General features: G+C 36.1%; 1 protein-coding gene across 1 annotated transcript; it reads right to left on the bottom strand.

The window, feature by feature from the left end:
• Positions 1-1,491: 1,491 nt before the first annotated feature.
• On the bottom strand, positions 1,492-24,713 carry grm5a (glutamate receptor, metabotropic 5a). The gene is made up of 18 exons (XM_028466069.1): positions 24,578-24,713; positions 23,467-23,756; positions 23,235-23,368; positions 20,380-20,641; positions 20,180-20,294; positions 18,395-18,644; positions 12,388-12,623; positions 12,180-12,301; positions 11,980-12,104; positions 11,707-11,875; positions 11,039-11,165; positions 10,708-10,825; positions 9,842-10,028; positions 9,396-9,554; positions 9,192-9,317; positions 7,736-7,918; positions 7,446-7,615; positions 1,492-2,988 (listed from the first exon to the last, which is right to left on the bottom strand). Exons 2-18 carry the CDS (start codon positions 23,674-23,676, stop codon positions 2,082-2,084), a joined length of 3,600 nt encoding a protein of 1,199 aa, XP_028321870.1. The 5' UTR covers positions 23,677-23,756; positions 24,578-24,713; the 3' UTR covers positions 1,492-2,081.
• Between the last annotated feature and the right edge of the window lie 1,673 nt (positions 24,714-26,386).

Genomic DNA, 26,386 nt, shown 5'->3' with positions numbered 1-26,386 from the left:
CACCTTTGTGTTAGTTGATGGATAGATAAGTAAAATATATACAAGCAGGCATGGGCAACTGGCGGCCCGGGGGGCCATATGCGGTCCTCTGTCTTATTTTGTGCGGCTCTCAAAACAAATCCCCCCAAAAATTGATCAAAAGCACACAAAGTAAGAATGAAAACACAGAAAAAGATTCCAAAAATTACACAAAATGACAAGAAAATGACAACAAAAACACACAAAACAAGAACACATACACTAAATAACTGTAAACACACAACATTTCTAGCAAAATGACAAATTAAAATGACAGAAAAATACAAAAACAAGAACAAAAATACAGAGAGTGACTCCAAAAAATGCACAAATCGATAACAAAAATTCAGGAAGTAACAAAAAAACACAATGACTAGAAACTCACAAAACTCCAACAAAACCAGACAAAAAGACCAAACCTCTTGTTCCTATGCGTTAATGCTTTTCTAAATGCTGACATGAAAGATGACTTTTTTGTCCCCTGCTGTGATAGAAGTTGCCCATCCCTGCTATAGAGGCTCTATGTCATCATGGACATAACATACAGCATGTGTGAAACAACTGAACGTGCTTGAATTGTATCTTTAGATATGCTTTATATAAACAACACCAGATCATGCACCAACTGTAAGTGATGCAAACTGATTACTTAAAATAGTAGATCTTGCAAAAACACTAAGAACTACAGCTGTTTTTCATGCTTCATTACAGCTGAATTTCATTTAAAAATTTATCAAGATTAACATAATATATATACATGTTTTTTTTTCTTTTTTTTTTTTTTTAAGAAAGACAAAAATATTATAAAAAAAATTACAATTGTCAAATGCTTATATTTGCCTTTTCTCAGACCAGTTACATTATAACGTGTCAAACTCAAGGCCTGGGAGCCAAATTCGGACCTTTAGAGCATCCAATTTGGGCCGCAAGAGAAAGTAAAAAGGACAGAGAAAACATGAATCATTGTGTAAATTACCAAATAATTCAGTTGTAGATATCACAGTCCCTTAGAATACACAAATTCAATGAAACTCCACAATATTTGCAGGGCTCTTAGTTTTTCTTGTGCTTATATCACATGATGAATGTAATTTATAATCGCAAATTGTTTAAAGAACTCTCAAATTTTCCAAAACCCTGCGATTTTCCTCAAATTATTCAACAAAATGTCACCAAATGAAAGAAAAAATTTTGTCACAAAATCAACAAAATTTTAGTGAAGATCCTGCAGGGACTGATATCTGTCACTTATTGCTTGGACATTGTCAGTGCCTAACATACTATATGTACAGTATATATATACATGATACAGTAAATCATCTATATGGGAAAGTAGAGCTATATATCGAGATTCAAGATATATCAAGTTTTCTATTTTGTGGATATAAAAAATTACAAAATCGCCTATATTGATATATACTGTATATTTTTTAGAGCTTGTTTTGGTTTAAAATACTAGTTTTAGGGGTCGCGGCTTTCACTTCTCAGAACAGCATAAAAAGCACAGTTTGATGGATTACTGGGTGCGTTCGAACCCAGACCTTTCCCTAAACAAGCCACACTACAGAACTCACTCACACGTGCTGTCCCTTAAAGGAGACAAAGCCACATATTGTACAGCTGTTTGTTAGTAAATGGGCCTGTGTTTGGATTTGGATCATCAAATTTAACCCTGGATTGTATTTCTGGTCAGACTCCATTCAAAAATAAATTATAGAGATTTATATTGAATATCGCTATTATGAGAGATATGAGTTTTGGTACATACCGCCCAGGCCAATGTAAAAGTGCAAACTAGGACATAATAATGTTGAAATTGCAGGTTTTCCTGCCTAAAATCTGTTGCTGATTTGAGATGAAACTGGTCCGTATTTGGCCCCTGAACAAAAATATGTTTGACACCCGTACATTAAAAGAAGATCAATCCCCCCCTCAAATAAAAACAATTATAAAATCCAAATGTCATAAAACATCATCAAGTTTGGTTCCTTTTTACTTGTCCCAATGAGTGTAAAATACCTATTAAAAAGATTAAAAACCAAGGCATTGTTAAAAGTGCCGCTTCATAGCGAGGAGGAACTCTGGCTGAAGTGTCTCAGCAGAAGCTGGTCGTATTCAGCCTCTGAAGCTGGTGACAGGGAGATGGGGGAGCTGCCAGTTGAGCTCAGAGATGAGTCCCTGAACGGGGAGGGCGGAGTCAGAGCCATCAGCATCTCCATGTTCCTGCCACGTTTTCCATTAGCACCGGTCGCAGCCAGGTGCTCATAAATCTTCCCCGCTGGTCGATTCTCAGCGTGGTTGGCTGTGGTGACCTCAGCGTGTGTGGTGACAGTGGAGGGGGCGTGTTTGTTCCTGGGGGTCAGGCACTGAGGTGGACACGGGGAGCTGTCAGCAGCGTTTGAAAGGGCAGAGTTGGAGATGCTGATGGTGGCTCCTCCAGGCAGCATCATGGTGTTCAGCTCACTGATGTTGGCAGTGAAACGGTTAACCACACAACTGATCTGGTCCATAATGGTGGTGTTCTGAGTTTGGCCACCAATCATCCCAATCCCAATGTCTCCTACACCAATGATGCTGATGTCTTCCTCGTCCTCTATCCTAAAGCTCTGACCACCACCGTCCCCACCTGTGTTTCTGACTCTGGCCCCATGATCAGGGTCGTAGGTGGGGAAAATGTGCAAATCCTCAGTAGCAACCTCATTTCCACGACACCCCCACGTCTTCGCTGATTGGTGGCTGATGGCGACGAGAGGAGACTGAGAAGGAGAGCAAGTAAAAGACGGGGCCACCTGTAGCTCTCTGACATCATGGCCAGAAGTGGCGTCTCTTACTTTAGAGTAAGGTTTGATTATGGCAGTCTGGTTGACTTCCATTGGGTTATTTTTCTTAACATGGAACGTCATCCTTTTCCATAGGTTTGGTCTGTAGTCTCTGTCGTTCTGCTCCCATGTCATAGATTTCCCAGTGGAACTACAAGTTATGTAAAAAAAAAGGAAAGACCAAAGGAAAAACGTTGTTATCCAACTATCCTTAGTGAGAGGTTTTGTAATCGTATAGATTCTATAAGGTAAAGTGTTTAAAAGGCTTTACTTGGAGTTTTATGCATAATGGCTGACATTACAATTACTATTGTCATTAGCATGAATAAGGTGTCATGAAAGATATCAAGTGTTTTTTTGTTGCCCTAATCCTTCATTACACTAACCCAGGGATGGGTAACTTTTATCACAGCGAGGCTACAAAAATGTGATCGTGTGATACGAGGGCCACATTATCAACACTCATGCCAGTATTAAGAATAGCAACCAATCTGAGCATTAACACAGGAAAGAACAAAAGGTCTTTTATCGTTGTTTGTTGTCTTTTTGTGTATTTTTTTCTGAGTTTTTAGTCATTTGGTGTATTTATCTGTCATTTTTGGAATTTCTGCTGGCATTCTATGTATTTTATAAGTCATTATATGTGTTTTTATTATTTCTTGCCTGTTATATTTGCATTTTGTTTATTGTCAAGCTGTGCCTTTTTTTTTTTTGTCAGTATTTTTTGTTGTTTTGGGTGTTTTTCTGTCACTTTGTGTAATTGTCGTTGTACTGTGAGTTTAGGTGGTTGTTTTGTGTGTGTGATATCCTTTTGTGTGTGATATTCCTTTTTGGGTATTTTTGGAATTTTTTGTGTTTTTGTTGTTGCTTTTGTTGACATTCTGTGCATTTTACTGTTGTTGTCTGTGTTTTTGGTGTTATTTTGTGTATTATTTTGGGCTTCATATTACTTCCAATTTTTTGAATTACAATTTTTGGTGGCTTTAGCTTGGGGGAAAAACAGAATTAGACAAAGGGCTGCATGTGGCCCCCGGGCCGCCAGTTTCCTATGTCTGCCCTAACCCTTAACCCCACTAGATCCCTCCACCTAACCCAAAAAATGCCAACATAGCAACAAATGTGTCATAATTTAGCGAAAGCCCAACATGTAGCTTTTATTTGCACAGTTTCACTTCAATTGGTCCATCTGAACCAATGTCGGTGTCATTGGGGGGGAGGGCATTTGCGGGCAGTTTTCCCCCAGCTAACGTACTGTGTCCCCTCCTGTGCCTCGTACTGTGCCAATCAGATATCAAAGATGTCAAAGATATCTGATTGGCTATCGCAACTGACTGTGTCCTTTCACTGACAGCGGACGGGAGTCTGCTCCATAAATATAATATACTGTGCTGTAATTGTTTTACATTTGTGCTATTGAAAGTACCCTAGAGCTGTTGTTAGGATCAGCCAATAGAATGCGTATATGTCTATGGTCTGCTCTGTTGATTCACGTGACGTCACTCACATTGCTGCATCGCGACAAAGCGAGAGTGAATAATTCAGATGTAGGGCAGGAAGTGAAGTGTGAGAATCTGCCGTCTGAAATAATCAAAATGTTCATGTTTTGTGGAGTTTACGGCTGCTCGTTCTAACCGAGAAAAAGAAAATAGATTTCATAGAGGACCAAAGATTCACAAAGGTGAGAAATTTAAAAATCTCATAGAATAATGCAGTAAAAAGTGGATTTTAAACCTACGTCTACGGTGGGGAGGAGCAGAGTCTGCTAATGCCCATGTCCGTAGCGACCACAACGTCAGAGGTATGTTAGCGAGCTAACTTTGTTTTTGTGGCTGTTTATATAGCATTAGGTTGTCATTAAATGCTTATTTACTATTATTTACCTTCTTTCTTTCACCCCTGCTGCACACTGTGCACATAAAGCTGAACACTAATGCTATTTCACTACATGCCATAAAGTACTATTCAGTAGTAGTATATATGTATGTGACAAACAAACCTCATGTATCCTTGACTGTCAGGCTAACATTGTTGTTAAGATGTTTTTCAAGTTTTTTTACGTTATAGTCGTTAATGCTGAGGAGGTTGTGGACCCACCCGCTCACAAAAAAGTTATATGCCTCCACACTATATGCTGTTTGGTGTAGTAGGATCATGTTTAAATGTTGAATGGTGTTTTATTTATCTATTTATCTACTGGATTAACACACCTTTAGTAACAGGTTATGTGCCACAGTTCTTTAAAACCGCTGTAATCAAACCTCTCCTTGAAAAACCTACCCTTGATCCAAGTGACTTGTCCAGTTATACAACTTCCACTGTGCAGGGAAAGGCCTGCCAGCATTTGTGTTTGTTTGTTTGTTTGTTTGTTTGTTTGTTTGTTTGTTTGTTTGTTTGTTTGTTTGTTTGTTTGTTTGTTTGTTTGTTTGTTTGTTTGTTTGTTTGTTTGTAGCTAACTCACCACCATTTTGACAGAAGCACTTCCAGGTTTGCAGTCATGTAAATAGGGGTGCTTGGTGGGCTAGTGTTGGGACAAATCATTTGCACAGGGGTGTTTGTGAAGGATTTTTACAACATTGGAGGTGAATGAATTTACATTAATTTATTATGGATGCGTGGATAATTCATGTTTTGTTGTTTTGGATGTTGTTTATGAGAATTGATTTTGTTAATGAGTTAATTTATTTTAGATTGGGTTTGGTTTGCCTATGGGAGGAGTTACAGGAATAGACTGCCTATAAATGGAGGACCAGCCTTAGTTGGGGGGAGGAACCCTGAGTGAGCAGAACTGATAAACAACAGAGGGTAAAGTAGATATGTAAACTATAGCCTGGCATCCCAATGACCTTTTCTTTCGTGTTGCTTAGTTTTTGGTTTATTGTTTTGAGGATTCACTGTAAATATGTTACACGAGCCAAAGAAGAAAAAAATAAATAGAAAAAGTTCAAACTGAATTCTGCTCTCAAGTCTGTCTGTCCCCTCCGCTGCCGGTCATTCTACCATATACACCTCATTCATGCTAATGTAAGATAATGACAGCGTTATGTCAGCCTTATGTCTACAACTTCAAGTAAAGTGTTAGCGAAAAATGTCATTATGTCATTATCTTAAAGCATGTTTTATTCTTTCCTGTCACTGCTGTAAGATAACTATGAAAAACGACCACCACTTCACACACTGAGAATAAAGCCCCCGCTTTTTTTATTTTTTTCCTTTCTTTGCATTAATGAATTTCCTTTCATGCTCTTCCTTCGAAAGAAAAACCCTTGAAGGCAAAATACATCCACTGGGGCTCTTTAACCTAAATAGGAAAGCTTTTAACAGCCAGGATAGGGTTTCATGTAGTTCCATCATTTACCAGCTTCAAGGCATACAACTCTACATGGACAATTAAATAAAAATATAGTTGTTGTTACTTAATATAATGGATATTCCAAATATCTCTACAATTTAAACCTGAGGGCAATGAGCAGGTAAAAATTCATTTAAATAGCTAGCCTTGGGCCCCGTAAAGACAGTTAAGATTGGTAAATATTACAATAATAAGTATTCCCTGGTTGGAATTTCCTCATATCTCAAACTAATCTAGGATCCATTAGATGTGTTGGGCAAAACCATTTATCTCTTGCAGGTCTTACGTCTCATTTTAAAGGATACGTATTGAAGCACCAATGGCCCTGGACTGTTTTGACAGCAAAAGTGAAAACAACTAAATCTTAGAAAAGACCTAAAAAGAATCTCTGAATGATGTGGATCTCATTCAACATTCCTCTATGAGTATAATTACATGTGGTGACAGGATTTTGCCATTAAAAGGCTTTTGTAGTTTGGAAAAACCAACAAACAAGAGCACTCAGAGAGCGCAAACTGCCGCCAAGCACCAAATATCCTCTGCCAGAACTTTTCAGTTATCTGGATCAGTGATCCATGATCATTCACACTTTAAAGGCTTGTAAGAAATGTACATCTGCATTAATAAGAATACAGTAGGTCTATATGTATGGGCACCCCTATTTTTTTTGTTGAAAAATCGTGATGAAATGCGCAAATCGCATCCGATTCGGATGAAACTCGGCAATGGAATTGAGGAACCAACTCGACATAACCGAGTTAAATTTAATAAAGATTTGTCAATTATAAACCAAGATACTTGTATTTAATCCATATTTAATATACAGTCTTTTAATAATGTACGTTTTCATTTTCTTTTCTTGTCTTTTTTTTCTTTTCTTTGTTTAGTGTTTCTTCTTTTCATCAGAAACATTTCTGGAGCAATTGTAAAAAACAAAACAAAAAAAAGTTGTTTTTTTCCTTGGATCAAAAAAGTATATCTGATTCTGATACTGATTCTGATGATATGAATTTTGGAAATGTTGCCAATGATGAGATTTTTCGATTTTTAAAACTGATCCACAATCAGTAAATTGATCCGGATACCCTCAAAAATGTAATGGAATATTCCATTGCATAAGTAATCATAATTAAAAGTACTTCTAACAAACAAACAAACAAATAAATAAATGCCAGAGAAAATACTCCCTCCTTGGAGGAGGTAAGAAATGTAGGGATTGTGGGTTGTTGTTTAAAAATACATGGAAATGTGTTGAATACCTTATATTGTCTTGTGCAGAGCTACGGCGTCGGAACAGATTTGCCATGCTACTGGAGGATTTGCCTGTTTTGGCTGCTTTCTTTGCGTCGCCGACATGCATGCGCACGACTGTGGATGTGGTGAAAGCACTGCGGACATTTTTCTCTGGCTTGGCGAGCATGATGTAAATCTGGAAACACAAAAATATGAACATGAAATACCATGTGTGTGTATACTGTATTACTATGTACATTACACAGACATGGTATTCAACTGCATAAATGAAGACTGTCTGCTTTGAACTTCTTACCTTTGGAACAAACATGCAGCAGAGAGCCACTGTGGCACTGAGGCTGACACTAAAACACATAGTTATAATCTTGTAGTTGGAGCCAAAGTAAATAGGTACAAAGGCCAGCCAGATGATACAGGTGGTGTACATGGTGAAGGCAATATACTTGGCCTCGTTAAAATTAGCAGGTACATTACGAGTCTGTGGAGAGAAAGAGAATTAGACTTTTAAAAGGGCATAAGACACAAACCCATTACAATAAAACAAAGAAAAAAGCAGCAAGAGCCAGGATAGGGGTCAAGTACATCTTTCAGTTACAATTATGTTTTGACCTATCCATGTTCAATTACAATTTCATTACAATTACAGCTCCCAGCATTTTTTCCAATTACAATTAAATTACAATTATTTTGTATCCTCAGAAAGTCAGTTACAATTACATTCTCAGTTACGAAAGTTCAATTACAATTAATCACATTTACTGAGCTTGAAATAAATAATCAAATAAAAGTTAACCTTCCTCTTGTGTTAGCTTTCTGTTAGCATCTCTTATAATAGCGGATCCTAAATCAGCTGTAAAATACACTGAAAACAAATATCTATCATCTAATTTCCTTCCTATCAATTGGTTACCTTGTTAGACTTCCTAATCAATGAAAGTATAGGTTTTAATATTTTTGGCGTGGGTGTCTGAGCCTTTTTTTTCTGGCAGAATACCCCTCAATTTCAATTTATTTTAAATAGTAAAATGTGGGAAAGATTGATATGAAACATATTTTAATAACTGTTAACTACCAATGTGTAGAACTGTACATAGAACAGTAAAATGGCTCCCCAGTTTTGCGTTAAATTATAATTGACACTTTTTATAGAATTTTCATTGCAATTACAATTACAAAGTCAATTATCTTAACTTAATTACAATTTAATTATGATTATGACAGCAACAGGTTTTATAAATTACAATTACGAGTTCGCGCTAATGCGTTTCCAGGGCAAAACACAATTTTTGACCTTTGCCCCAAGAGGCGGCCCTCTTGGGGCAAACTTCCTGTTTGGTTTTGGGCGTGGTCATCGTGTAACTTTTTGCTCATCTTGGGGTCAAGAATACATGTGGCAAGTTTCATATTCATCGGTCAAACCTGCCAGTTGTGTGGTTTCATCGCTTTTTTTGCGTTTTTTAACCAATTTTTTTTTTCATTGCGCCAAATTATCAAATTTTTACAAATTTTCGTGAGACTTCAGGCATGCCCAGGGGGTCAAATTAGCGATCAAATGCAAAGTTGAAATAATAATAAAGACTAAAAAGAGCAATTACATTAAGGTCCTTCTGGCCATTCTGGCCTTTGGACCCTAATTATGCCATAATTGTAATTAATTATCAATTACACAATTACAATTATAATTAACCATAATTCTGGCAAGAGCACACATTTTTTGTAGTTTTTTGGTTTCTAATTCAATGGTGAAATACCTTAAATGCGTAAAAGGTGCAGCTGAGAATAAGCAGACCATTGTAGCCCAGCGGTGCAACCACGCCCAGAGTGGTCAGATTGCAGATTAAATGTACCTCCCGAATACTTGGGTAATCATAAATGACCTTGAAAGACAAGAAGAAAGATGCATATATTAATTTAAATAATCTGTCTCTGCTGAAAAACAAACAATTAATACGGACTTGTGGTGGCTCTATGATCAGAAGTGCCACAATAATTCCCAGCTGCAGCAGTATGAGTAGGAAGGCGATGACCAACTGTGCGCAGGCGGACATGAAGCGTGGTTTCTTGGTGCAGATCTTCTTCTTGCTGCCTGCCAGGATCCGAGCTATACGGTTGGTCTGGATTAAAAATAGATTAAAGGCTTTAGCAGGCTTCAATTCAAACCAAATTGGATAAATACCACTCGAGACTAATAATTACTACTCCCCAGCCTAAACCATAATCATCAGCCTCAGCCCACACGTACATGCTCAAATTTAGCAATATTTCCCTTTCAACTGGGGTTTGTCTTCTGCATTTTAATCATGTGGCTGCTCAGAGCTCTGCGAGCACATATGACAAATTGGCTAGTGTAACTGTCAGGGCTTAGATTATGTGATTTTAAACTAAACATAAAAGGAAGTACCTTGGTGACCAGGGCGGAGTAGCTCATGGCAGGGGAAAGGCCGATTCCCAGGCGCTGGAGGTAGCAGTAAATGATGTGCGGCTTAGCGATGAGGCTAAAGGTGCACAAGTAGCCCAGACATATGCCAGCAAGGATGATGTAGCAGAGCTCACGACTTGATGACTTCACCACAGGAGTGTCCCAGAATCTAGAGAATCAGAATCAGAATTCCTTGTTGGAATTAAGATATTTGAATGTAATAGTCTAATTAATAGATGTATTAAAGCTGCAGCATGTAGAATATTTGGTTTTCTGATGGTTTAGAGATTGACATGAAATTGCATCTGTTCTCTCCATCTTGGATAAGATTCTCTTAGGTTTACATGCGATTTATTCCATCTGTTATCACTCTCCCTCTTATACCAGTACGAGGTCCGCACGGACTCAAAGTGGACCTCCTTGGAGTTCGTTCCAACCGTATGTTTGGGGCTTGAGACTGTAGCTTCTCCACGTCGGTCTTCCATTTTCTGCTTGCTTTACTGTGTAACTGATGTGCCCAACGCTGCAATGGGGACTTCTGCTGCTGAAATGTTCACCATTGTACTTTACTAACACTCCAAAACAGCTCAGGGAGCCCTCTGTTTGTAAAAATATTTCTGATTGGCTGAAAAGTTGCCTCATGCTTCTGGATTGATAAAACTCATACAGAGCCAAGAGAACGTGCAAAAGTTCAGTTTCCTCTCAGAACACTTGAATTACAATATGCTCAAAGGTGATTATGGATTTTTGACCCAAAAAAAAAACTTACATACTGCAGCTTTAACACCCACCCATCCATCCGAAACAGAAAAGTAGACAACTACTAGTAAAATACAGAATAATCTTACTTGACAAAGACGGAAGTAACAAAAAGTGTAGCCAAGAGTCCCAGACAGGAAAAGACTACAGCAGCGATGGGTTCTGGATCCCCCCAGCGCACATACTGTACTGGGATTGGCTCACAGCCTGTAACACAATAAGACATTAAAATATATATACAGTATATATATATATCTTGTTTTTAAAGTAGTATACAGGAGATGCGTTTTTTTTTTCCTGCATACAGCAGTTCTTAGGGTTTCAGCGCATTAGTTGGTCAACCATTAGTGTGCTACCAAGGTTTTGTTCTTGAATGTATTTATTGGTAATAGAGCAATAAAAAAATAAAAAAAACACTACCTGTTAGATCATATGTTGGCCAGAAGCCCAAGACACAGGCTTGGCAAGTGTATTCATCAAACACAAACTCATTTTCTTTGCAGGGAGTGCAGGTCCAACAGCAGCTCACCTCTCCTTTACGAATCACCTGGGGAAATACACCACAGGGATTTACTTTCATTGATCATTTAGAACTAGAGTAAGATATAATCTAGCTTAATCTAGCTGTGTGGTTCTCTAACTTATGTACCACTTCTCTCTTATTTCTGAATCCAAGTTTGTTCAACTACAACAATTTGCTCAGAATACTATGAATGTATAGAGCATCATGATGAAATAAATGAGTGATCCCATTTTGTAAATAAGTGGAATGAAACAGTATTCAATGCCTCCTGAATAGATTTAATTCTATAGTTTTTATCATTTTTATCACCTCCAGCCTAGTGTGGGACCAAAACTGACCTTTGTATTTTCAGCTCTTGTTCTAAATAAGATCATTTCTATCATATTTATTATGATAATCATTTTTACCCCATGATTTTGCTTTAATTTGTTATTTTTCCTCTCTCTCTCTCTCTCTCTCTCTCTCTCTCTCTCTCTGTGGGTTACCCATGTAGTGCGATCACATACCCCCATTTGAGAAACACTGATCTAGCTTATAAATATCAATAAAAAAGTTGGGTTTGGACCTTGATTTGGGCTTTCTGGCAGGGCTCAGAGCAAACAGACTGGATGATGTCACTGTCATTCCTCCAGATCTCCTCGTCCTTAATCTTCAGACCACTCTGATCCCAGCTTCCGACATGGATGTAGGAAAATGCATCCTCCCCAATCTGCTTGAAATTCATTATTTCATACCTGAAACAGTCGTAAAATACATGTATTCATTTACCACAATAATCTACTACAGCACCATCTCCTCTTTTTTCCTTCCTTTCACATTCTGTCATTGAAACTTTTACCTCCCTGGTGAATCTCCATTCTCATCAAAGTGGATGTCCTCCCCAGACACACCAGTGAAACTGGTTTTCATGAGAAAATCCAGCAGCTTGCCTCCATCAATGGGTCGCATGGATTCACACAAACCCTGCAGGAAATTCAAAGGTTTCATTGCTGTTATGCTCATTGCGAGTATCAAATGTTCACTAAAGTGATCATAAACCTTATATCCTGGACAGAGAGACTGTTGCATGGTATGCAAACCATACGCCATGGAGTAAATGGCATTTATGACAAAGCCCATCTTTGTGTCTTGGGCGTAATGCTGACGCAGCGATTCTCTCCCTGCCGTGAAAAAAAGAAAACAAAAAAAGTTCATTGTTACTCAAAGTTAAGACATGTGATTGTGTGTAACATGTGTTTGTACTAACATGTGCAGGTGCGGTTGTACTTGGTATTCTCCTGTGGATGTCCCCTCAACCTGCATTGGAAGCGGTGCTGCCAGAACTCGGGGAACCAGGGGTTCCTCTGGTTGGCGTCTGGTCTCAGGTTTAAATAATAGTCATCAAACCAGGTCACGTACGCTGACTTGAGCTTAATAGTGATTCCACCAGCTGCTTCCCTCTGGTAGCCATCGGTCACATCGTACCTGTCAGCCCAGCCATCGCTAAACAGGAGAATAAAGAGACCAATCACAGAAGGAAACCTTTAGCTCATTGGTTACTTTTACTGTAAAGCTAAATTCTTTAGAGGAGGGGTTCTCAACTGGTCTCAACCTGGGACCCACATTTTGCAACAGTCATTAAATCGCGACCCACTTTTTTTTTTAGAATTCAACCAACCAAATTTAGTTTTTCAAAAATAGCTGTTGAAAACACATATAATATTAAAAAATAAATAAATCTATATATTTTCCTGTGGTACACACATTTCACAGCATGCCTATCAAGAAAAAATGTTCTTTCAAAGTAAAAGACAAGTCCCACATGAGAGACATTAAGTATTTATTCATTTTTGACCAGCTGTCCACAACCCACCCACAAAATATATAGATACTTATTGGAATTAATCCAGGATATTGTAATGCAGTTATGAAATGAGGAAGAACATTTTATGTTTTGCAAAAAAATAAAAATGTATTTAAAAGAGGAAAAAGGCCTAATTCATGAACAAACTCTCACAAAAGTAATTTTAAAAGAGAATATTCAGAATCAGAATCAACTTTAATGGCCATGTCTGTAATACACATGAGGAATTTGACTTAGTGAACTGTGATGTCTAACAACGTAAACATTATGTATATAATAACAATCAACGAGAAAATATAAACAGTAGTTAAAGATTAATATGTGCAAAACTAAATAGGACAATAACAATAACAACAATAATAATAATAATAATAATAATAATAATAATAATAATAATAATAATAATAATAGTGCAGTGATGAGTAGTGCAAAAGGGACGATTGATTAATTTCAGTATTTACAGTGAAGGTGAACATTTAAATTAAATAGTATACGTATTTACTAATCTAAATACTTAAAAAGAGATCTACAGTACAAATTTAAAAAATATCTTTACTGTCATTGTTTAATGACATAAAAAATAAATTAAATCATAAATATAAAATAAATAAAGATCTATTCTGTACTAAAAACAATGTAGGAATATTAAAATACTCCAAAAGCAGAACCAAAATATGAGAGATGAGGGTATGTGGGTTGTGAAACATGAATAAAATAATAAATAAAATTACACTGTGATCTTCTTTGTTAGTGAATCATTATTGTGGCTCAATATAAAAACTAAAAGTCGTATAGTTAAAGTTTTATCCGCAGGTATTTTGGGATTCTATCGCACAGAGCGAGGAGACAGGTGGTGCTTTAAGCCTCGCTTAAATAGAGACGAGACAATGACTCACACGTTTGTAAAAGTGGTGCATTTTAGGCACAAAATGATGCATTTTACATCTCTCAATACAAAAAAAAAGTGAGAACAGAATCAGCAGGTTTTTGCCAATAGATTTTATAATTACTTTTGTTCATTGTGTTAAAGGGCAAGGATAACTTGTAATAGATTCAGCATCATCTAATTCCACTAAAATGAACAAGTAACCTCATACTGTCTTTTTATATACAAGCAGAAAAATGTATAAAGGGATTGAATTATGTTTATGTTTATTAAAAACCCCATTAGCGTCAGCGGCTTACCGCTTTGGCGGAGAAAAATGTTTTGAACTCTTCTAAATGCTCATGTTCCACTATCATAATTGAATTTGAGTTGCTTTTTAAAGCTATAACTCATTTTGTGTTTTTTAATACAGTGTGGCCAGTGATTCCTTTCCTGCATGGCTCGAAACATACAGTAACCGTACGTTGGCTTCGACTAGACTTGTACAGTATATTGGCAGAGTGAAACACTGCCCTTCTGAGTGTCATGTTGAGTAACAATGTGTGTTTGTACTAAGAGACAACTTTTGGTAAAACATAAAAGGTGTTTGTGTAGCAATAATACTTCTTAGGAAGTTAGTTATTGTACACAACCATCTCCTTCTCACCCAAAACCAGGCAAGTTGGACATGCATATTTTCTGCACTTGTTCTGAAAACTCATTTTAGAGCCACTCGTGCAGCTTTGTTTTGCACTAATTGTAACTTTTTCACATTTTTTTTATGAAATGTTTGACCAAACGACTGAACAACAGTCCAAATGATACAGACTCTGAATGACATATGGAATTAACTGTTTAGGTAAATATTTGGAACATGTTTTAAATGGACATGTTTCAATATTGAAGCAACCTGGTGATTGTGGTTATTCAACATCTTTGTAAAGTTCAATGTATTCATTAAGTGCTCAAAATAACTTTTTCAACACAAATCCCATCAAAGTGCAGCACCCAAGGACATAAAAGAAATGTAGTTTTTGTTGCTTTTTTGTTTTTTGTTTTTCTGCCCTTGGATATTTATAATCAGTAAACAGACAGAAAGTTTTCTTTTCTTTTATTTATTTATTTATTTTTTAATTTAATAGCGTCTACATGTAAAAAAAAAAAATACCTGGATCAGCACCAAAAAAATTACGCTGAACTCACGAAAAGCTAAAGTTTGCCGACAAAAGCTGCTGTTACACAACACTGTGTGGGTGTTTGTTTAATGCTCGATTCTCTGGGTGAGGAAGGAGATCATTTCATAACATATACTTAGAAAAGCCAGCACAGAAATTGAGCACCGGTAGAAAAAAGGAAAAAAACCGAGGCAGGAATGGAAATGAAAAGCATGGAGGGCTTATTGACTGTGCTTGGCTTGGTTCACTTTTCAACATGTACTCTGAAGCCCACACAACGACCCAGGAGGGCAATATGATGTTCACTGCTTGTTGCTGCACCACCTACAAGCCTGAAGACACACACAAGAGTGTGCTAAAAGTGTGCGGACACAAATAAACACATACGTGCTCACACTGTGTTCTCATTCCACCTCACAACATAATCATAGCCATGTTTTTTTTACTTTGACTTCTCCATAGAGATCCTTAAACCAATGAACTCTTGACCAAAAAGTATATCCATTACATAGAGGGAAACAAAACAACGTATTAGAACATTGCATGTGGTGGTGATTCTCAAATAGGGGTACTTGAGAGAAAACTTACAAATGAAATAATTCAATATACAAGGTTTTGCCATGTTTATTTTTAGTTAAAAATGATGATCATACTAAACATTACCAGCAACTCATAAAACAACAATAAAAACACACAAATAAAGAGAAAAATATACTAAATAATAAAAAGAACAAACAACAAAATACACAAAATGACACCAAAAACACTAATAGAGAAAAACACTTACTACTACCAGCAACACACAAAACGACCACAAAGACACAATGAATGAGGGAAAAATACACAAGATTACTCCAAAATACACAAAAATAACAGAGAAGCATACAAAATGACATGAGAAACAACACCAAAAACACACACACACACACAGAATTATTTAAATAATACAGCACAAAAAAAATCACACATTTTCACTGAAAAACACAGAAAATAAGAGAAAAATATACTAAATAATAAAAAAGAATAAACAAACAACAAAATACATAAAATTTCACCAATTATTATTTTGATTAGAATATGAACTGAATTTACAAGAGTCAGTCTTGGTCCCACTACAGGATAGAGATGACAGTAAATGATAAAAACTATAGAAATAAATCTATTCAGGAGGCACTAAATATTGTTTCATTCTTAAAAATGTGTGTTAACACTCATCCATTTCATTCTTATGCTCTATAGTTGTTTTTTTTATTTATAGTATTCTCAGCAAAATGTGGTCGTCAGACAAAGGTGGCACTTGTTTGAGAACCACTGGCGTATGGTAACCAACATGGAACAGCAGAGGAGTGATGATCACACCACATCTGGAATGCGTGGTGTAATTGTATGGCTAACACAGCAGGAGGGGCTTCGTATTGCATACGTATGTAGTTCAAGGTTATTTTATGTTTCCTGCTGTCAGATTTGAGCGACAGCCTACATGTGCTCCTAATGAGGAAACCCATTCATGGGCCATTGGGGACCAGTGAGAGCCAGAGAGCCGAACCTTAAAATAAAACATGTTATATAGTTGGGGAGTGAGAGAGAAATGTAGAGAGGGGCGAGGGAGAAGGGGGTCATTAAGGATTTTTTGTTTGTTTTTTCCAAATGTATGTTTTTCTATTTAAAGTCGGTATATCTAAGGCTACGTTCACACTGCAGGTCTAAATGCATAATCTGGATTTTTTTTCCAATTTTTCTGTTTGTTCATATTTCACATTTGTCATAGTTTTTTTTTTTTTTTTGTTTTTTAAAAACATATTACATATTGATTTATTGACTGATTGATTGATTAATTCATAGTTTATTTTGAGTTCAATGTGCAATACATATAAACATGATTCTTTTCGAATTAACGTACTTTCATATCTACATAAACTGGAAAAAGAAGTGGGAGGAAGTAAACACATAAGTTCCCACCCCTGTAATTGTCATAATTCATATCAGTGTTTGCTTCCTTTCACAAAATAGTTAACATAACAGATAAACAGTTTACATGCAAGAAACATACATATGCATATGCACACATAATTATATATACACATATGAATATACAAAATGATATTACCAACAATGGTAAGTACTTTAGTAGATCACAATCTATTGTCAAGCTCTTATATGTAACAGTTTTATTTTTTATGTTTTTATATATATTTCTGTCATTCTTATACTAAGAACACCTCCTACATTGTTCACCTAGATATACCCTTTACCTTTATATATATATATATATATATATATATATATATATATATATAAATATATATATATATATATATTATTATTTTTTTTTTTCAGTTACAAAAATCACCGCTATTGTTATAGTTCAGCGTCTTCAAGCACAACAATCTTTTTAGCACTGTTAATGCCTTTTATTAATATTAAATATATATATATTAATTTTTTTTATGTTTTTAGATATACTCCCTGCAAAATGAACAGAGTACAATAATATTTATTTATCTTCTAAGTTGCAAATTGAGGCTTCATTTTAAACCTTCAATTTCATACAAAGTGAAAGCTGCGAGGGACAATATTTTTTTCAATCAAATACAGTCATAGTGTAGACCTCATAGATCAGGAAATGAAATTTGAGGAAGTTCGTTTTTCAAATAATATATTAAGATTTCATTTATTCAGACAAATTTTTTCGGGAAATTTACTTTGAAATTTACTTTGATCTCCTGACATGTTTCGACTACCAACTGTCAGTCTTCTTCAGAGGCATCTCATGAGGACACATGAAAGCAATCAATAGATGTTCAGCAAAAAATTCGACAAAAATCACGATAAGAACGAACGAAGTAACACTTCAACGCATCCGTTTATGGTACTCCACATCCCACAATGCAATGCATGAAATGTTTTTTGACAATGTCAATAAGAGTGTTTACAAGCAAATCAAATTATATATATATATATATATATATATATATATATATATATATATATATATATATATATATATTATATACTATGTCTTTATCTGATAAAAGAATATTGTCTACAGCAGCTTTAAAGACAAAACAATCATATATAACATTACTCAAGGATACCTGAAGTGTCCTCGGCCACCTTTGTGACTGCAATGAAGATGATGACAACATTGATGATGATGAAAGAACAGAGATGATCCCAGAGACAACATGGACATCATGTCTGAAGATGTTGGACTGCGGTAGACAATCTGGACTGGAAAGTGATGCAGAAACAAAACTCAAATTTTTAAAATCTCAACAACAAAAACGATAAAAAAAAAAATTAAATGCAAACCAACCACAGACCACAGATAAATTAAAAACTGCATTACATCTAATAATTCAGTACTCACCTTCCAACCAGTAGAAACTCTCCCACCAGGCGCTGTCTTCTCATAGCCATCAGTATTCCTCTGACTGTCATTCCTTCACAAAAGCAGGCCACCACCCGAGCTTTGGGCAGATGAGCACGAAGCTTCTGTAACAACTTGTCAAAGTTCTGCTCCCCCGCATTGCTGTATATCTTATCAGAGTGAGCGATGCAGATGCCTTCTTTTGTTGCCATGTCTTTAAAAGCCTCCATGCCGCTCTCACCATAATTACCTGAGAAACGAAAGAAAGAAAGAGAATTCTGATTTGCACACACAAACAAATCATTGATACCGGCTAATACAAAATTAAAAAGAAAAAACAACAATTGGGTTTTTCAATATCCACAAATTTATTGGCAGCAGAATTTGAAGACAAAGCTGCAGAAGAAAGTGCGATATTTTTTTTGTTGCTGCATTCTACTCTTCTGGCATTAAAAAAAAGCTCCAAAAACAGTGCAGAAAAATCACTTTCACTCTTTTTTTTCCCCCCTCCACATAGAAGCTTCTTTTTGCATAAGACTTTGTCCTGGAAGAAACATTTGTAAAGCGCAAAACTTCCATTTAAATCCTCTGATACTAAAGATTTGGCCAGCAGTCATGAAGAAGTTAAAGCAATGTGTCAAACTCAAGGCTCGGGGGTTAAATCCAGCCTTTTAGAGCATCCAAATGGACCCGCGGGAAAAAATAAAAATGACAGAGAAAACATGAATTATTGTGTAAAATACCAAATAATGCAGTTGTAGATATCTCAACCCCTCCAAATACATAAATTCAATGAAACTCCACAATATTTGCGGGATATTGCTATTCTCCCATGCCTATATCAGGACTGCAGTCACAAATAACTCTCAAATCTTTTTAAAATCCCAAAATTTTTCACAAACAATACCAAAACATTTGTCCTAAATTAGCTATATTAACATTTGAAAAAAAAAAAGCAACGTCAGTGCCTTACATACTGTACTACTTATATGTGGAAGTGCAAACATGGACACAATAATCTTGAAATGAGTTTTTTCATCCACCTCAAAACTGTGAATCACTCAATCTTTGTATTTTAACCCTGAGTCAAAATGAGTTTCACATCAATGGGTTAAAGTTAATTCTCATGTGATTGAAGTTCAGGAAATTGCATTGAGAACAGAACAATCATATCAGAATGATATTGGTAGCAATACATTACCTTTAAATCTCTTTTAAAGACACACTATAATAGTTCTTATAGTATAAATTTATTTTTCTTTATAGTGGTTGATGGTTTTATTTTGACTTTGTTTTTTAATTTTGCTTTATTTTATCTTTACTATCATATGTTCTGTTTACCTCACATTTCCCGTTATTAATTTCTCACTTTGTTTCCTCATTTATTGTCTTTTTGTTATATCTGTAAAGCACTTTGTAACACTGTTTTTGAAAAGTGCTATAGAAATAAATATTATTAGTAGTATTAACTCACAAATTAAGCCTACAGTAAAGTTGGGGTAATACTGTAATTCTGTAATTCATGGCCTATGAATTTTACTGGTACTTATTGAGGTACTGTAATGTTTTATGATTTGTTCGCTGTTTCTTTGTAAGCAGATTATGTAAATTGTGTTTTTGAGGGGAGGATATGTTATAAGCCATTAGGCTTCATTCCTCTCCTTCACAATCCTTTGTTTTTTATCTTGACATCATGCATCTTCATACGAGTGCAAATAAAAAAATAAAAACAAAATGACAGTTTACAAAGTATCTTTTGAAATTGATAACACATTACTGTCTTACCCTCTGTGTGTATTGCTGACACGTAGCTCCAGTTGTATCTCTTGACGATGTCCACCATGGCTCTAGCCTGCTGCATGTCCGATGGCACCACTCTCATGAAATATTTGAAAAGACTCTGTCGAGAGAGAGTTTGCACACGTTTACTTTGCATGCTCGCATGTTAAAGCCGCTTTTAAACTTTGGGTGTTGGTCTTTTGGACCTTGTCACTGAGGTCCATGCTGGTGGCTGAGTATGCTATCTGGGGGATGTTGAAGAGCTGCAGCAGGTTCTGAACCTGGATGGCCACAGAGCTGGATCCTGGTCCAATCAACCCCACAATGGGCTTCTTTCCCTGCAGAAGCTGGGATCCTGCTTCTGCTGTGCACTTCATCTGGCTCTCCTCTTCATCGCTGGACACCAGCGTGTCCCGGATAAACTCAATGCTTTGTTCCAATGCCACCGCAGAGTGCCAGCATGAGTCTCTGATATGAAAAAGACTGAGTTCATATCCATAAATCATTCATGTAGATTATATGTAGAACAATAGGTGAAACGGTCATTTGTGGGACATTTTCTAGTTGTTTTGAATCTACGATTAATCTTTCACAACACTTATTACTCTACTGTGGTGCTTGTAAAATGTAAATGATTAGGATTAATGGCATTTCATTGAACTAAATGAACTAAACAGTTGTACAGTATGTTCAATGGTGTAAGAAAACCAAAAACAAAATACTGGTAAATACAAACTTGGTAACAGTGTTAATTTTCACAGCAAATAAAAGTCAAAGTATTTTGGTTAAAATGTAACTTAGTTTTAGTCAAAATGTAGTCATCAGGACTATTTCAGTTATAGTCGAGTGTTAGTAACCTAAATGACTAAATCTGTTACAGTTATAGTCAACTAAAATATACAACATGAGTTTATGTATTTTTTAAAGATTCTATTACCATTGATCAACCTGATACTGGATGTTATTAATGTCTGTAACTACAAATAGATAGATTTCATGTGGTCAATGAGTAAGACCACATGATCACATGAGTTCTGATTGGATTCGTCCCAAAATTATAGTTTCGCTTTTGTTAGTCAACAAAAGCACAAGTATATTTTGATCTTGTTTTAGTCAACATGTTTTTTTTTTTTTTCATTATTAGCTATGGGCTGTATTTGAAAAGGCACACTTCATATTAGACACTATGGGGCGGATTCACTAAGATCTGAAATAAAGGGCGGTAAACCAGTTGTGTTCCTAGAACCTTTGGTGACGCAGTTTCCTCACCTGCTGCGAGGAATTCACTAAGATTGCAGCAATGATTAGTGCACGTGCAGAAGTGGTGGAGACCGCCCCTATTTAAATGAGCGTTTTGCTTGTTCAATGTGCAGAGGGGAGTGCACAGAAGCACACGATGACATTTGAGGAGGCAAATTGACTTCTCTGTCTGCTGCACAAACATTTACGAATGTAGAATACTAAATAAACAAATAATGTTTTTTTTTTTGTTTTTTTTTAAACCACAACTTTAAAACCTAATGATGTTTTTTCCCCTAATTTAATGTGGGTGCTCCTTCAGGTCCTGTAACTTTGCTCTGATCAGTCCATGAAAAACAGGCAGATTTGAACAGAAACCGTCCTTAATCTGCCATTGACCTGACTTTGCACCATTTGAAGATGATCTACTGACCATGATCCAGCAGGTCTGAGCTCCTGAGTAGCGCTGTGACACCACACTCATATGTGAACATTGTGCCATCACTGCGTAAATTACGCATCTGATCAGCTGATTCTGGCCTGATGCTCCTTCCATCGAGAGTTTGACAGTCAAAACATCACTGGAGTCCATAGCGCACACAGCATCCTCTCTCCACCGCAGCCACACCAGACTCTACACCCGCACCGCCGTGGATGTGCAGCTTTTTCTCTCCCTCACACACACACACACACACAATCACACTTTACTTTCTCATTCAGTGTCTGTTAAATATTGACTATTGTTTTATTAAATTTATTTTCTTATACTAGAGGTTAACTGGAGCCTTTTTTTCCATCTCAAATGTGTTCTGTGTAAACATTTACTGCAGCTGATCTCTGCGTGTGTGTTTGCACCTCCTTGTCAGTCGTACTATTTTTCTGTGCTAAAACAATCACCGCATACAGTTCCAAACTTGATTAATTGCATTGCGCCCACTGCAGTAATTTATTTGCATTTCCCCCTCCCATTTTTTTCCGCCCCTTATGAGATTCGCCTACTTTACATAATATAATCAGAGGGAAACACGCTAAATAGATTGAGGGCGCATTGTGACGCGCTGTCCTGATTCTCTGGGGTTTGTACGCCTTACTAGCATGTGGAGTAGCTTTTGCACACATTTCAATACCCCTAAACCTTTAGTGAATCCGCCCCTATAGGTATACTGTCCACAGTATACAATAAGTATGATTAGTATGATGAGCGTTCCCACTGAAGTATACTTCCAAGTTTCCCATGATGCATTTCAAACCTACAACGACAAAATCATGAAGCACACCGAGGCTAAGTTTCTCTGTTGATCCACCACCTTTGAAAGTTTTAAAAACATTTTAAGTGACAAAAGTGACTAAGTGACTAAATGCAACTTTTTAGTCGACTAAAATATAAAGCATTAGAGTGTATGTATTTTTTAAAGATTCAATTACCACTGATCAGCCTGATATTGGATGTTATTAATGTTTGTAAATACACAGACAGTAACTATATTTTGAGTTTTTTAGTCATGGTCTAGTTATTGTCTATTTAGACAACTTTTTTCAGAAAATGACTGACATGTTTCAACTGCCACCTGTCAGTCTCCCGCAGAGGCATCTACTGATTGCTTTGATGTATCCTATACCAAAGCAGCCAAAACATGTCAGGAGATCAAAGTAGATTTCAAAGTACATTTCTAGTTATTGTCACTAAAACAATGAAGTCAGCTAAAACTATTACAAAAAATTTTAGCCAAACAAAATGAACAGTGCTTGGTAACCCGCGACATATCAAATTGATTTGGTTAGTGATGAAACATCTGCATATGCTGCTTTGATCCAATCCTACCTAATCTCACATCCCAGAGTAATGTTTGGAAGGATTTCAGGGTCTGCGTTGATTCTATCCAGAGTGTGCATCATGGCCTCCACTCTCTGGATCCCATACTGCTCACGCACCGCGCCACACTTTCGCTCGTGAACCTGAAGAAGACATCCAACAAGTGGGTGGATCTAATCATCATTTATCAAAAGTATGACGCTTCGACACAATTTTATTTATAGTTAACACACGTAGGTACCTTGTCTGCAGGAGGCTGGTGATGGACGGAGAAAAGGGCTCCGATGATGATGTCCCCAGGTAGGTGAGCCAATACCCTCCTCTCATTGTTCTGAGCGTTGACCCCAAAATAGTGCCTGAAGCCCCTCCCACTGAGATCACCTCCCAGTATCAAAGTCATGGTTAAGAACCTCACGTACAACCACAGACTTTTCCCCATCGCTCTGGTCATTTTTGCACTTCCTGCTATTTTCTTAATTACGAGCTCCACAAAAAGCTTATTTGTCTGACATGGTGCAAAGCATAGAGACTCTAAAGAAAGGAGGAAAATAAGAACGTTATATTATTATTGTTTTTCAAAAGAAAAGCTTGATTGTAGGTCATTATATAATAAATAACAATCATTATTTACAATAATAAGAAAGATGTTGGATCGCAAATACAAGTTTTTATAGCCCACTTTGAAATAAAGTCAAATTAAATAAATTTTTTTTTTTTTTTTTTAAATCTCTGAAAAAACACCCTGAAAAAAGGAGGAAGTGGGTGGAAAAAACAGAATAAAACGGAACCGAATAGGATAAGGATAAAGATAAGAATAAAGATAAAGATAAAGATAAAGGTAAAAGTAAAGATAAGAAAATAGATTATCATAAAATAAAATAAAATAAAATAAAATAAAATAAAATAAAATAAAATACACATTTATTGATCCCTGAGGGGAAATGCGCTTGTTGCAGCATCATGGTAAAAAAGAGCAGAGTGTGAGAATCAAAAATAAATACCAACATAAGATAATAGTGCACAATGGAAAGGATGGATAATAAAAAATAAATAAAATAGAAAAAAGTAATAGAGCAAGAAGATAAACATGTACCAAATATAGGAATCTATTGAATAAATCAAGATAACGTTGAATCAAAGACAATAAAGGTACCTAATTATGAGATCTAAGGTAAACATCATTTGGTTATAAATCCTGCATTACTTAAACATCACAGAAAAATTTAAGACAATAAACACGATTTCTTCTCCGATGAAGTGTTAAAGCTTCCATACATACGAATCAAATTATTCTCAATGCAAATAAAAACAACATTTAATCATCACCACTTGAATCCATAACTTTAGCTTACCTTTATTTCTAACTGGTGAAATCTCTCCTTATGTAAAATATTCTTTCCATCCCAGAAGCGCAGCAGCCTGGTGCCTAGCAGCAGCAAACTGCAAATAGCAGCAGATAATTCAAGCCGTTACTAGAACATGTTTGACTTACTGACGCACTCACACACACACACACACACACACACACACACACACACCCACCACCAAACTATCATCAACCCCCACATCCACATCCTCCAACAGGCAGCATGGTATGAAGAAAGATGATAGATAGATAGATAGATAGATAGATAGATAGATAGATAGATAGATAGATAGATAGATAGATAGATAGATAGATAGATAGATAGATAGATAGATAGATAGATAGATAGATAGATAGATAGATAGATAGATAGATAGATAGATAGATAGATAGATGTAATAATTAAATTCTTAGAGAAAGAACATCTTCATATCCCTGTAAAAGTCACTGTGACCCAGACATAATTCAAAAAGTTATTACTTTAATACATCATCACATTTTCTACCTCTTTCTCTTTTCCTTTTTATTGAAAGAAGATTCATCTCTTCAGACATTTGAATTATATCACATAATAGCATCTTTCACATGGCAGAATAAGAAGAGGCAGGTCAATGAGATCTGATATTATAAAAAAAAAAAAAAACCTAAATTAATGAGTTTCTAAGGACAAGTGGTTTGGTTTGATGAGGGGAAATATGCAAAGGGAAGGTCTATGTGCTGGGAAATAGTAATAGTCACAGCACAATGGCGCCCCCTAACGCACATACACTTACTACCATGCATTAAATGGGTTTCAGGCCCCATGGATATCACGTGTCTACAGTTTTTCCCCCAAAAAGTCCCTCAAAGGTCAAAGAAAACAATGGAGGATTTCTGAATTGATTTGCCTCAAGCACAAACTGTTTTTTTGCTTTTGTCTTGAATTTAGAATATATAGTTTATATAAGTACAAACAGTAGTTTTATTTTGAAATGGAAACTTCTATCTGAGTGACGTTTGTGAATAATCAGCGTATCATTCGTTCATTCATTTTTCATTATGTAACAAAAACATAAAAAACGGAAAAAAAAAACGCACTCATTATTTGATATTTGTTTCCAAAACCAAAATGGAAAAAACGGAAAGCACCTTGTTTTTTAAATTCAAGCTCTTTTTCTTCGTTACAGAAAATGAAAAACATTGACTAATCGGTAATGGAGAAAACGAATAAAGGTGTTCGTTTTCCATTTTTCGTTTTCTGTACCAAAGCCAAAGAGCTGCAACTGTAAGCCTTTGCTGTAAAATTGGATTAAAATTTGAACAGTAATATACTGTATTCTTGTAATACAAAATATCACTGTAAAGACATAGTACCTTGAAAACAAAAACAATAAATTACAGCACCTTCACACTTAACTTGAATTTACAGCAGTTTACTGTAAACAGCATTGCATCATGGGAACTTGCAGCTGGACCAAAAAGTGCGGGAAAAAATAAGGAGGGCGGCGCCATCAAAGCTAAACTTGCTTGCAGCTGCTGGTGGTGACCCAGCCACTTGACGTTTGCTACCTGTACCTGCTCCCTGGATGTCTGAACCAACGTAAGTAACATTTTCTCTGGCTTACAATGTCGTGTGTAAATTAAATGTAGACTTTTGTGGCGTTATTTCCTATTATTCTGCATATAATTCGCCGCATCGTGATGGTCTTTTAAGACTCGTTCAGCTGAAAGCTGAAACCAAAGGGTATGGAGATGTATTTTCAAATCAAAGTCCAAATTGTGTATTATTTTGTTGAGTGGATTTCTGTACTTTCAG

Source organism: Gouania willdenowi, chromosome 14, assembly GCF_900634775.1.
Source record: "Gouania willdenowi chromosome 14, fGouWil2.1, whole genome shotgun sequence".
NCBI classification, from domain to species: Eukaryota; Metazoa; Chordata; class Actinopteri; order Blenniiformes; family Gobiesocidae; genus Gouania; species Gouania willdenowi.
The sequence above is the reverse complement of the archived record's forward strand: the minus strand, read 5'-3'. Positions and strand labels throughout refer to the sequence as shown.